Source organism: Nicotiana tabacum, chromosome 24 (genome assembly GCF_000715075.1).
Source record: "Nicotiana tabacum cultivar K326 chromosome 24, ASM71507v2, whole genome shotgun sequence".
Taxonomy (NCBI): Eukaryota; Viridiplantae; Streptophyta; class Magnoliopsida; order Solanales; family Solanaceae; genus Nicotiana; species Nicotiana tabacum.
Genome location: NC_134103.1, coordinates 99,750,208 through 99,762,541, shown reverse-complemented (window position 1 = coordinate 99,762,541; position 12,334 = coordinate 99,750,208). Strand labels below are relative to the sequence as shown.

General features: G+C 32.7%; 1 protein-coding gene across 2 annotated transcripts; it reads left to right on the top strand.

Moving 5' to 3' along the window:
- The first annotated feature begins 5,505 nt into the window (after nucleotides 1-5,505).
- Nucleotides 5,506-9,551, top strand: LOC107832235 (fasciclin-like arabinogalactan protein 17). Of its 2 annotated transcripts, XM_016660052.2 has the most exons (3): nucleotides 5,506-7,046; nucleotides 9,060-9,170; nucleotides 9,293-9,551. In XM_016660052.2, exons 1-2 carry the CDS (start codon nucleotides 5,744-5,746, stop codon nucleotides 9,119-9,121), a joined length of 1,365 nt encoding a protein of 454 aa, XP_016515538.1. In that variant the 5' UTR covers nucleotides 5,506-5,743; the 3' UTR covers nucleotides 9,122-9,170; nucleotides 9,293-9,551. The 2 variants fall into 2 exon arrangements, with proteins under 2 accessions (XP_016515538.1, XP_016515537.1); XM_016660051.2 differs by having other exon boundaries at nucleotides 9,060-9,551.
- The last annotated feature ends 2,783 nt before the right edge of the window (nucleotides 9,552-12,334 follow it).

The window sequence follows — 12,334 nt, the reverse complement described above, 5'->3', positions numbered from 1 at the left end:
TTCACATTGAAGCTAAAACTTCATGCTAATGCATGCTAAAGTTATTTATCTTGCAGTCTACAGTTTTGTTATGAGTTTTATCCGAAATTTCAGTCTAAACATGCTAAAGTTATTTAGTTCATTTGCTAAAATTTCAGACTAAACAAGCTTAAGTTTTTTAGTTCATTTGCTAAAATTTCAGACTAAACATGCTTAAGTTTTTGTCTTATCGTATGTAATTTTCTAATGAGTTTTTGCTAATGCATGCTGAAGTTATTTAGTTCATTTGCTAAAATTTCAGACTAAACATGCTGAAGTTATTTAGTTCATTTGCTAAAACTTCAGTTTAAACATGCTGAAGTTATTTAGTTCATTTGCGAAAATTTCAGACTAAACATGCTTAAATTTTTGTCTTGCAATATGTAATTTTCTAATGAGTTTTTGCTAATGCATGCTGAAGTTATTTAGTTCATTTGCTAAAATTTCATACCAAAACATGCTGAAATTTTGTCATGCAGTCTACAGTTTTGACATGAGTTTTATCCAAAATTTAAGTCTAAACAAGCTGAAGTTTTTTAGTTCATTTGCTAAAATTTCAGACTAAACATGCTTAAGTTTTTGTCTTGCGGTATGTAATTTTCTAATGACTTTTTGCTAATGCATGCTGAAACTATTTAGTTCATTTGCTAAATTTTCAAACTAAACATGCTTACATTTTTTAATTCATTTGCTAAAATTTCATACTAAACATGCTTAAGTTTTGTAGTTCATTTGCTAAAACTTTAGACTAAACATGCATAAGTTTTTGTCTTGCAATATGTAATTTTCTAATGAGTTTTTGCTAATGCATGCTGAAATTATTTAGTTCATTTGCTAAAACTTTAGACAAAACATATAATTTTCTAATGAGTTTTTGCTAATGCATCCTGAAGTTATTTAGTTCATTTGCTAAAATTTCAGACTAAACATGTTGAAGTTATTTAGTTCATTTGCTAAAACTTCAGACTAAACATGCTGAAATATTTTAGTTCATTTGCTAAAATTCCAGATTAAACATGCTTAAGTTTTTGTCTTGTAGTATGTAATTTTCTAATGAATTTTTTCTAATGCATGCTGAAGCTATTTAGTTCATTTGCTAAAATTTCATACCAAAACATGCCGAGGTTTTGTCCTGCAGTTTACAATTTTGTCAATCGTCTTTTATTAAAGAATGACAAAATCGTCTTTTTAAAACGCTTTGAACGAAAAAATGGGTACGGATACAAACGAAAAAATAAAACGAGTATAAGTTAAAAAGGGGCGACTAAATAGGACGCCCCATGCAATTTTTAAGTTTATAAATAAGTTAGTACAGCTTTGTTATAAAAGATGTTGGGGGTTGATGTGTAATAAACAGGTTATTTTTATGTAGATAATTTCCATTGGTAATAAATTTTTTATGTACATAACTTCTTTAATTACCAAAAACCAAAAAAGTTGGACTATTTTTTGTTTTCTAAGAGACTTTTTGTGATTGGTAATACTAGTCACTTTCCTAATTTATATGATCTCACTGATAATAAATGTAAAGTGATGGCGCAAATGTACAATTTCAGCTGGAAGCTGATACAATAGTTAGAGCACATGGTACAACAATTCACAAGCAAACCTTTCTAATTAACAATAAATTAATAATTGCTCAATCAATCACTGCCGACAATAATTAGAACTCTATAAAGCGAAACTATTGGACTTGCTATTTGGGGGGGGGGGGGGGGGGACGACTTCATATTTTCTTGTAAAGACAATTGCTATTTTGGAGATCCAATTTAAAAGGTTCAACACTACAACTTACAAAATAAAAGCAGAATATTTAGCCAACGAACCCCACGTAAAAGATGGGCAAAGTCTGTATTTAAACGTGTTTGCAACATGTGGTCAACATGGGCTGCTTCAATTCAATAAGCAGACCTTTGGTTTTGTGGAGATTCTAATTAAAAGAGAGAATTAAAAAAAAAACAGATTTACAAAAAGTGGTCATTCAAAAATAGCCACAATTTTAAAAGTTATCGAAATTTAGTCACTTTTCATGTAAAGATAAATTTGAACGAAAACACTGTTCAAAATCCGAAAAATACTCCAGCATAATATACTGGAATTCTAGTATAATATACTGGAACTCTAGTATATTATACTGGAGCTAGCAAAGTATACCGGTCCAACATAATATACTGGAAGTTTATACACAGGTGCATCGAACTCCAGTCTATTATGCTGGACCGGTCTCTGTTGCAGCAAAATAATGACTATTTTTCAATAACTTGGCAAACGCTGACTATTTTTGAATGACCGGTCCGAAAACTGGCTATCCCATGTTATTTTACCAATTAAAAGCTGTCTGATTTGATAAATCTTAAAAATGACGTGCATGATTTGCAACTTTTTGATATGATGAATTATGCTGTCTATAACCCAATATTTCTGTTTGGTGCCACTATTAATATTCTATTCATTCGGTCAACAAATATTTTACTCGTAATTACTAAACTAGATAGGTATAGAATTAGTTAAATTAAAAGAAAAAAAAAAACTTGAAATGAGCAGATCAACCCCTTCGACCGAACTAATATTTGGTTAAATTAGCCCCTTTACAACCTTACTCTTGCCTCTCGATCACTTTATTTATCTGTTATACCTTGGCCATCTATAAGTAGTTGAGTAAAATAAAATTACATTACTTTGATAATTTATTATCCTAACCTGAGTCAAAAGATAAAATACTATATTGATTTTACTAAAGCTCAAAAGATATTTTGTCTTTCGCCTCAAGGATCATCTTGAAGTTCTTAAAGTTAATGACAACGCTTAAATTGATCTATTCACCTTTAATATCACTATCTGCAATATGTTTATCATTAACTATATATACTGTCTTACACTACGTGGATAATAAGCGCAACATTAGATAAAGCTATATAGAAGATAGAGTATTAAGAGTATTTAATTAAGACACAATGTAACTTCCTACGATTACCTTGATACTCATTTTGAAGTGAATCTTTACTTTGTTTCCAAATTTCCAAATCAATTTGAAAATACTTAACTATGGAAATGATGACTTATAATATTTTCTTGTATAATTTCTTAAGTCATGAAAAAGCTACTCCTATTTTCTAATATTAACACAGTACAGTTTTATTCTACTCCTGTTTAAGACATATACGAATAAATTATATGTGTCGGCTGTCGTAATTCTTTAGGTGTGAGAATCGAGAACTCTGCAAGAATAAGAATATCCGATAAAGCACCAACCATCAAAGTCCAGCACTCAACAAAAGTAGGGAAAAAGAAAATAAATACACACATTGAGAAACACAAAACATAAGCATCACTAAAGATTATATTGTGGTGAATATGATCACTTAGGGTGTGTTTGGTACCAAGGAAAATATTTTTCGGATAATATTTTTCAATTTTTTCATGTTTGATTGGTTTAAATGCTTTGGAAAATATTTTACTCATGAATTCATTTTCCTCTGGAAAATATTTTCCCTATCAAGAAAAAGAAAAATATTTTCCAAAACTCTTTTCCAACCTTCCCCGTTCCCCATCCCCACCAACCCCTACCAACCCACCCCTACATCCCCATCCCACCCCAAGCCCAACCCACTCTCGCCCCACCCCCACCCACACCCTAAATAAAAATATTATTAATAGTATTTTCTTTTCTAGTATTTTTTTATTTCAACAAATGAGTATTTTCTTTTCACGATATAAATTTTTTTTCTTTTTTATTTTAATAAAAAAATACTTTCTTTTCATGATATAGAAGAAATATTTTTTTTGATTTCAATAAAATGATGTAGTAAAAAGTATTTTCTTTTATTGTAACAAAAAGAATATTTTTCGGAAAAAGGTGTTCACCCACCAACCAAACAAGGAAAAATAAGTGATAAACCCACTCTTTTTTCATGAAAATATTTTTTGGAAAAATATTTTCTATGAAAAATATTTTTCTTCATACCAAACACACCCTTACTCTTAATTAGCTCTTGTTTGGACATAATTTTTGACTATTTTTTTTAAAGTTTGAAAATATTGTTTGTTTATGAAATTTGATCAGTTTTCGAAATAATTTCAAGCTCTAAAAAATAGATCTGGGCTAGTTTTTGGGTGAAAGTTTTTTCTTCCACTCACAAAACGTCAACATTTAAAGTAAAATACATGTCCGAACACAATTTCAAACTTTTAAAAATTATTTTTCAACACAATGTCAAAAACTCTTTTTTTCCTTAAATTTAAACCAAATCTATATTCAAACGCTAGCTTAACTAGAGACGTTGAATTTGAGTCATTAAAGCATAGAGTGCTTCCTCTATTTAACGATCTTATGCGTCATAAATCTAAATTAATCATAGCACCAAAAAGAATACGAAACATTGGACAGAAAAAAAAAAAAAAAAAAACACAAAACAAAAAGCAAGAGAAGCGGCGTGGTTTAAAATACAAATGGAAGTGCAGCTAATTAAGCCACCGTCAGAGCCGCTTAATGCAATGAATATTGACAATCGCCACTGGTCGCGTGGCCCCCACATTACAGCCTGTTTCGACTCCCCACCTAAACAACAAAAGGAAACCCCCTTAGCTTAGTTCCCATCTCTTGTTAATTATGGAGGGAACCAAAAACTTATCGTAACTTCAACTTAACCCCCCAAAACTCTGAGCTTACCTTTTCATTGGCTCCTTTGACCTTTCCATTTCTATTTTCTCCACATGTCCTTCCCTTTTTAACTTTTAAGCTAACCCTACTGCCCATCTCAATTTACCCACCCAATCTCCTTCTAGAATAATAACATTCCTACTCTATATTTTCTTAAAATTTACTCATTCTGAATCCAAACATGAGTAGTTTCAGTTGATAAATTTTGTTTTAAAATATTTGATATTTTTTAAAAAAATAAAAATCTGTTTATATTTTTTTTTACGCATATCAAGAGAATGATAATTTTTTTTTTCTGTAATACCAACAGTATTTATTACTCATTTCAAATTATTTTTTCAAATCCAACAAAATATGTATAAATTAATATGAGTATCATGGTAAATTATGCACTTCATTTATTATTTATTAAGGGGCATGAAAAGTCAAAACATGTCAAGTAAAAGTGAACGGAGGGAGTAATTTGTAACTGAAAAGCTTAAGGAGAGATAAAAATAGTTTAGATATATACTTCTATAATTAAAAATATCAAATGACTCTATTGAACAGTGTGTAATTTTTTTAAAAAAATAAATAATACAGACAAGGAAATTTATATGTATTGATAGTGTAATTAACGATATTAATAGTTGAAATTAGGTAAAATCTTATTGTACGAAAGATCTCACAAATAAAACTGAATTGTCTAGTTTGCTAGCATATCTATGTGCGTAAAAACTTGAAGCCAAAGTTGTCCAACTCCAACTGCCCAAAAACTAAAATGTAATACTCTTATTATATGTGTCTTCACTTGAAGCCAAAGTCTCCAAATTCCAAATACACATGAGTGATAGAACAAAGAGAAAATAGAAAATAGAAAATAACCCTTGACCCTCCTAATTATTTATTATTCCACCAAACAACAACTACTACTACTACTATACACTTTCCTTTACTATCAAAGAGGCAAAGGCACAAACCCACAAAACACTACACGTTGTTCGACCGACACTCTCAGAACAGAGAAGAAACTAGAGAGAGAAAGCAAAACACATTCTAGTGAGAGAAAGCTCAAGTCTTTTGGCCATGGATTTTCAGATCTATGGCGTTAGCAATCTCTTCATCTTCACTGTTATACTCCTTTTCTCCATTGCAACTGCCACATTGCAAGAAAACCCAACTGCAACATTTGCAAAACCCACAACTTCGGCACCCCAAATCAACTCAAATTCCATTCTTGTAGCTCTTTTGGATTCTCACTACACTGAGCTTTCTGAGCTAGTTGAAAAAGCCCTTTTGCTTCAAACACTTGAAGAAGCTGTTTCTAAACACAACATTACCATTTTTGCCCCTAAAAATGAGGCTCTTGAACGTGATTTGGACCCTGAGTTCAAGCGTTTCTTGCTTGAACCTGGGAATCTCAGGTCCTTACAAAATTTGTTGCTGTTCCACATGATTCCCACTCGCATTGTTTCCAACCAATGGCCGGCGCGTGTGCACGCGACCTTGTATCCTGGAGATGAGAATGTGAATGTTGTGGAGAAGAACGGTGAGAAAATGGTGAGCAGTGCTATGATTATTAAGCAAGACGATATTATCAAACCCGACGGTGTAATTCATGGGATTGAGCGCGTGTTGATACCCAAATCGGTTCAGCAAGATTTCAACACCCGAAGAAGTCTCCGGTCAATCTCCGCCGTGCTGCCGGAAGGTGCACCGGAGGTTGACCCGAGAACTCACCGGTTGAAGAAACCAGCACCTGTGCCAGCTGGCACACCACCGGTGCTGCCAGTGTACGATGCGCTAGCGCCCGGGCCATCTCTGGCCCCGGCACCAGCTCCCGGTCCAGGTGGACCCCACCATCACTTTGATGGTGAAAGTCAAGTAAAAGATTTTATTCAAACACTCCTACATTATGGAGGTTACAATGAATTAGCAGACATTCTTGTGAATCTAACATCATTGGCTACAGAAATGGGTAAATTAGTATCAGAAGGGTATGTTTTAACTGTTCTGGCGCCCAATGATGAAGCGATGGCTAAGCTGACGACTGATCAGCTTAGCGAACCCGGGGCGCCAGAACAGATAATGTATTACCATATAATACCGGAGTACCAAACGGAGGAGAGTATGTATAATGCAGTGAGGAGATTTGGGAAAGTGAAGTATGATACATTGAGGTTACCACATAAAGTTGTGGCTGAAGAAGCTGATGGATCAGTGAAATTTGGGGCAGGTGAAGAAGGGGCATATTTGTTTGATCCTGATATTTATACTGATGGAAGGATCTCTGTACAAGGGGTTGATGGTGTTCTGTTTCCTATTGAGGAAATTAAGGTGGCTCCTGTAGCTGCCCCTGTTGCTAAAGTTGTTGCAAAGCCAAGAAGAGGTAACAAAAAATTCTACAACTTTTTTACTCTTATCTAATTTGGGTTTTGCTATATTAGTGTAAATTTTGCTTCTTTAATTCAATTCATTTGTTTTGTATGCTGTATCAAATTTTATTCTGAATGTTTTTAATATAGATGGTGGATGGTTATGTGAGTACTATTATGGAGTTTATTAGGAGTTGTTAATTCTTGAAAATGGGAATTAAGTTAGGTTTTTAAATACAGCAGCTTGTTTTGTCAGTTTGCGGATGTTAAATTTTGCTATTTTGATGCTAAAAATTGCATCTTTTGATGAATTTTGCGTTAATTTTGCTCTGTTGATGAATTCTAGTGAATTATCACAAAATTCTGCTTGATTTTTGTTGATATGTATGGAGTCTTTCTGAGTTCTTTAATCTTAAAAATGGCTATAAGTGTAATAGATGAGGTTTTTATGTTTTTTTACCTTTTAGATTTTGCTCTTTTGATGTTAAATATTGCATCTTATGAATTCTGGTGATTTTCACAAAGTACTGTTTGATTTTTGTATTGATAAGTATGGAGTTCTTGATCCTGAAAAATTGCTGAAAATGGGGATAAAATGAGGTTTTTATGATTCTGTTTTCTGGATTTTGCTACGTTAAGAATTGTGTCTTTCTTAGTAATTCTGGTATGATAAAGTGTGTTTTAGTTCCCCCGAGTTGATTTTTTGATGGTTGGTAAAAAAGACATGGCATTAGGCCTTTCTTGAAGCCAGTTGGTTGCCCAGCTTTTTCTGGTAAATTCTTGCACTTAGAACCTAAGCTACGTATCTAACTTTTGCACATGATTGAACATGTCATCTTTGCCCACATATATATTTATTAAATTTCCTTAATGTTGAGGTAGTCTTGTTTGCTTTGCAAAGTTTTAAGAATTAGGCAGTATATGTGAGTTAAGCTTTCATTGTCATCATTTTTCTATTGATTAATTGGCTAGATTACTTTTGGTTACAAGAAGCCAAAGGTGGTTGACATGGCAAGTAAGTGCATTATTTAGACACTTACAAATAGTTTCAGGAAATAGTAGGTCTAGAATCTGTCGGTGAGCCAAAACAAAAAAGGAAAAAAGGGGGTTTAGTTCTTTCCTTGCTGTAACAATTATCCAAAAACCATTTTGATGGAGTTAGTTTTTGTCAGGGAACTTTAGCAGTTGAATTATGAGAGAGGAAAATGTGAGAATGGAAGGGGTATTCTTGGTCAGGGATAGGGTTAGGTAAAACTGATCTTAAGACTGGAATGACAATGGTTGGACATTTAATCACTGAACCAAAATAGTTCTGGATTAGGCAAAATGGTTATGATCACCGTGTTGAATACTTAATCACTAAGTCAAATCTTTAGTGCCTATTGGGTATTAATCTATGGTGTGACATAATTTACTAATTAGGGTTTGGCCAAGTGGGTGAAAATCTTTGCCCAAGTCTTGGAGAATTCAGTGTGCTTGTGCCGGTGGGAAGTAGTAAGTCTAATAGAACAATCGAGGTGCGCGTAAGTTGGTTCGACCACCCCCAACAATAATATTCTAGTATAATCCCACAAGTGGTGGGAAGTAGTAAGTCTAGTACAACAATCGAGGTGCGCGTAAGTTGGTTTGACCACCGTATAATCCCACAAGTGAAGTCTGTGCAGGCTATACCACTTTATAAAATGAATGTAGGGTGTGACATAATGTTAAAATTCCATTTCAGCATCTGTGCAACATAGCTGTACTCAATAATTATTCCTAACTTGAATGTAGAGACATCAAGACCAGCCTGTTTGTTGACTAACACTAGCCCCACCTGCTCTTTGTTTTATCTTGCCTTTACATGATTGTCTGTCATGGATTTTTATATCTTGATTTAACATAATTAAATTTATAAATTTGACATTAACATTTACATCCTTCTACCAATTTTCAACCTTTTCTTCATATCTTCTTTACTTACTCAACTTATATTCCTTGTGAGTTGTCTAACTAACATCTTTGCCAACACTCTCTTTGTATTGCAGGAAAGTTGATGGAAGTAGTATGTGGTACATTGGGGTCATTTGCTTTTGCTAGTTGTCATTAAAATTTGTATACTGAGGAACTTCTGAAGATAAAGAATTGAAAGAAGAATGGTGAGTGTCTCAAATATGTGTATGAATTGTGATTTAGTTAGTTTACTTAGAAAAATAAAAAGGGGTCAAAAAAAAAAAAAAAAAAAAAGCTTACCCCAATTTTTTTCTTAATAAAATGGCAGTTTTTAGGAGGGCTTTGTTGATGGTGATCATAAACATAAAGGGAAGGAGAAGTGCTTGCATTGGAATAGAATTTGGACCTAATCTCCACCCCTCCTTCCTAAAAGAAAGAGAAGGGAGAATATCATCTTTTGTTTTATTTTTGTTATAAATACTGTAATTACGTATCAATTTTTTCATTTGTATTTAAGTTTGTTCTGCCGACAGTGTTTGTATCCAGAAATGTACCCCAAAAAAGGAAAAAAAATAATATTTTTGCAAGAGCATCATCTTTTTTGTACTCTTTGTCACGGGTTGTGTGCTTAGTTTTGGCCCTTTTTTGATACCGTAGCTTGTGAATTAACTATGCCTTTTCTAGTTCTTTTAATATAATATAATGAATGTGCTTTGTTTAGTGTAAAGCTCAAACTTCACTTGCCTTTCTTAAAGCATATGTATGGAGAAAGTGTTTGCACCAAACAAATAGTAAATAAAAGATATGTTTTTTTGCATGTAAAGTTCAATCATTTAACTATGCATAAATGATTCTTCAATTTATTTGATTGGGCACGAAATTTAAGAAAATAAAGAACTTTTGAACTTGTGGTGTAAAATAGGGTATATATATTTTTTGTGGTTATAAATTATTGCATAATGATAAATTATTTACAAATATGAAAATGAGTTATTTTTTTTGGCACAGACTAAAAAAAAAATAGTATTATCATAAATTGAAACAAAGGGAATATATACTTCCAGTTTATTTTGTGATTCTATGTGATAAAGAAACTTAATTAGGTATAAACATTGTGGCGAATAAATATTTTTACTTAAGCCACCCCATCCTTTATTAGTATCGATTTAATTTTGTAACATGTGGTTGAACATGATTTAAGCTTATGAAGCAAATTTTTTTTAGCTAAACAAGGCGACAAATTGTTGTGATATGCCTTTAACATTCCCAAGAATACAACTTTCTGTTTATAAAACTAAGGCAAAATACTCCTTATTACATGACGGCGAAAATTATCTTACACGTACACCCTTTCAAATGTGTGTCTAATACACACCTTCTTTGGCCACAAGTAGAAAAGTATTTTCATGTAATGCACACGTTTGACTGCTTGAAATTATTAAACCTGGCCCATTTGTTTTAACTTAACCCTTATTTACTGCCCCACCCGACCCATCCATCTCTTATCTTCCCCCCGCCCCCCTCCCTTTCCCTCACCATTTCTACCATTCTTTCTTCTTCAATTACAACCCCTAAATGTCATGCTACTATTAAGAGAATATCATATTAATGGCTGAAAATGGACGCAGAGCTTTTGATTTGGTACTTCAGGGATGGGTCTCCTAATGTTAGTGGTGTTTGGCCCAAAAGAAGCTACTAGTTAGAATTCTTTGGTTACCTCAGTAGCCATGGAAGATAAACCCCACAAGAAAATACTCATCAAAAATATTCTGGCTACATATCCAAACATTTCATCGGCCGGAGTAAGCAAAACTCCATTTCTGACAAGCAAAAGACGTAAAAGAAGAGGGTTTTAGTGTAAAATCCACGGCGTTGGAGAAAAGCACAGGTGGAGATGTAAAAGACCATGGCGAATAGAAATTAAAATCTTGCTCAAGTCGTCGAGTTGGTCAGTTTGCCGGAAGTGAGGTTGGGGACGAAGGCATTAGTGTTTATTTTTTTTTGTTTTTTCTTTTTGTATTTTGTGTGAAATAATACAAGGTAGAAAAGTATAAAAAAAAAATATTATTTAGATCATTGGATCAATTAATTCAAATCTACACCGTTCAAATAATACTGCAAATTCTCATTTTTTACCACTTCACGCTCTCCTTTTGCGTGAAACTTACTTGGTCAAAAGTGGTGTCTATCGGGGTGTTAGTTTAATGGGTGAAAATCATCTACGTCCTCCAAGTTTACTCCAAGTTTACTCTTCCAATTTTGAACAATTGTCATTTTCATCCTTTCGTCCTACACGATGTCTTTTTTACCCTTTACATTTTCAACTCTTCATATATATGTAATACCTTGTTTTATATTATTTAGATATTTTTTAATGCAGATATTTATTCATAATTTAAATAATATTATATCTTATCACATAATTTAATTTAAGTTCACTAACATTGTAAATAAAATAATTATATTATGAATTTATTAAAAAATATATTGCTACTTTATTATTATTATTTTAATATTATATATATTAAAATGCACAGAATGTATGTCGGTGTATGAGATTTTAAGTTCCACTATTTTTATTATTTTCTATGTGTATATGATTTTTGAGTTTTGATTGTTATTAGTAGACTTTTTTCTATATTATAATTAAAGTTCATGTAAAGTGTAAATATATAATTTTCGTAAATTTATTATAAAATTTACCTCTATTTTTCCACCATTATTTTTTATTACATGCATTGTATAATTTATAAAATTTTCACTCTCATTTATTCTTAATTTTGTAAACAAATTGTGTTTTGATTGTTATTAATAAAATTACTAATATAAGTAGGGCAGGAGGTAGGGCAGGGTTTAGGGGGTGGGGCGGGAGGCAAGGGAGGTAAAGGGAACAAGGGTGTCTGCAGGTTGAGAATTGGGTCATGGAACGTAGGTACACTTGATAGGAAGATGTGGATGTCGAGTATTATGGCTATAGGTTAGGAGATAGTTGAGTCCTGCCTTACTTCGTACTATTGTGGGACTAGCCATGTAGGGTTTTTATCTAAGATAGCTAGTGACAATGTTGTGTCTTACTATTTCGCTTTTCAGTGCAGGTCCTATTTACTATCTGTCGCTTTTGCTTTGCATCTTTCTTCTAGATTTCATGGTGTTATTATTTTTCTTATGATTATTGTGGTGATACTAATATTGTCTCCCTTTGCTTTGCATCTTTCTTCTGGATTTCATGGTGTTCCTATTTTTCCTATGATTGCTGTTGTGATAATTATATTGTCTCCTTTTTGTCCTTTTGTCTTTTTGTTTTTTGAGCTGAGGGTGTTTCGGAAACAACCTCTCTACTCCTTCGGGGTAGGAGTAAAGTCTGTGTACA

Excerpts from the sequence above, each read along its gene's own strand:
- LOC107832235 (XM_016660052.2), top strand. The coding sequence starts at position 5,744 with ATGGATTTTCAGATCTATGGCGTTAGCAATCTCTTCATCTTCACTGTT. Across the intron at positions 7,047-9,059 it reads TGTTGCAAAGCCAAGAAGAG|GAAAGTTGATGGAAGTAGTA; the intron begins GTAACAAAAAAT and ends TTTGTATTGCAG.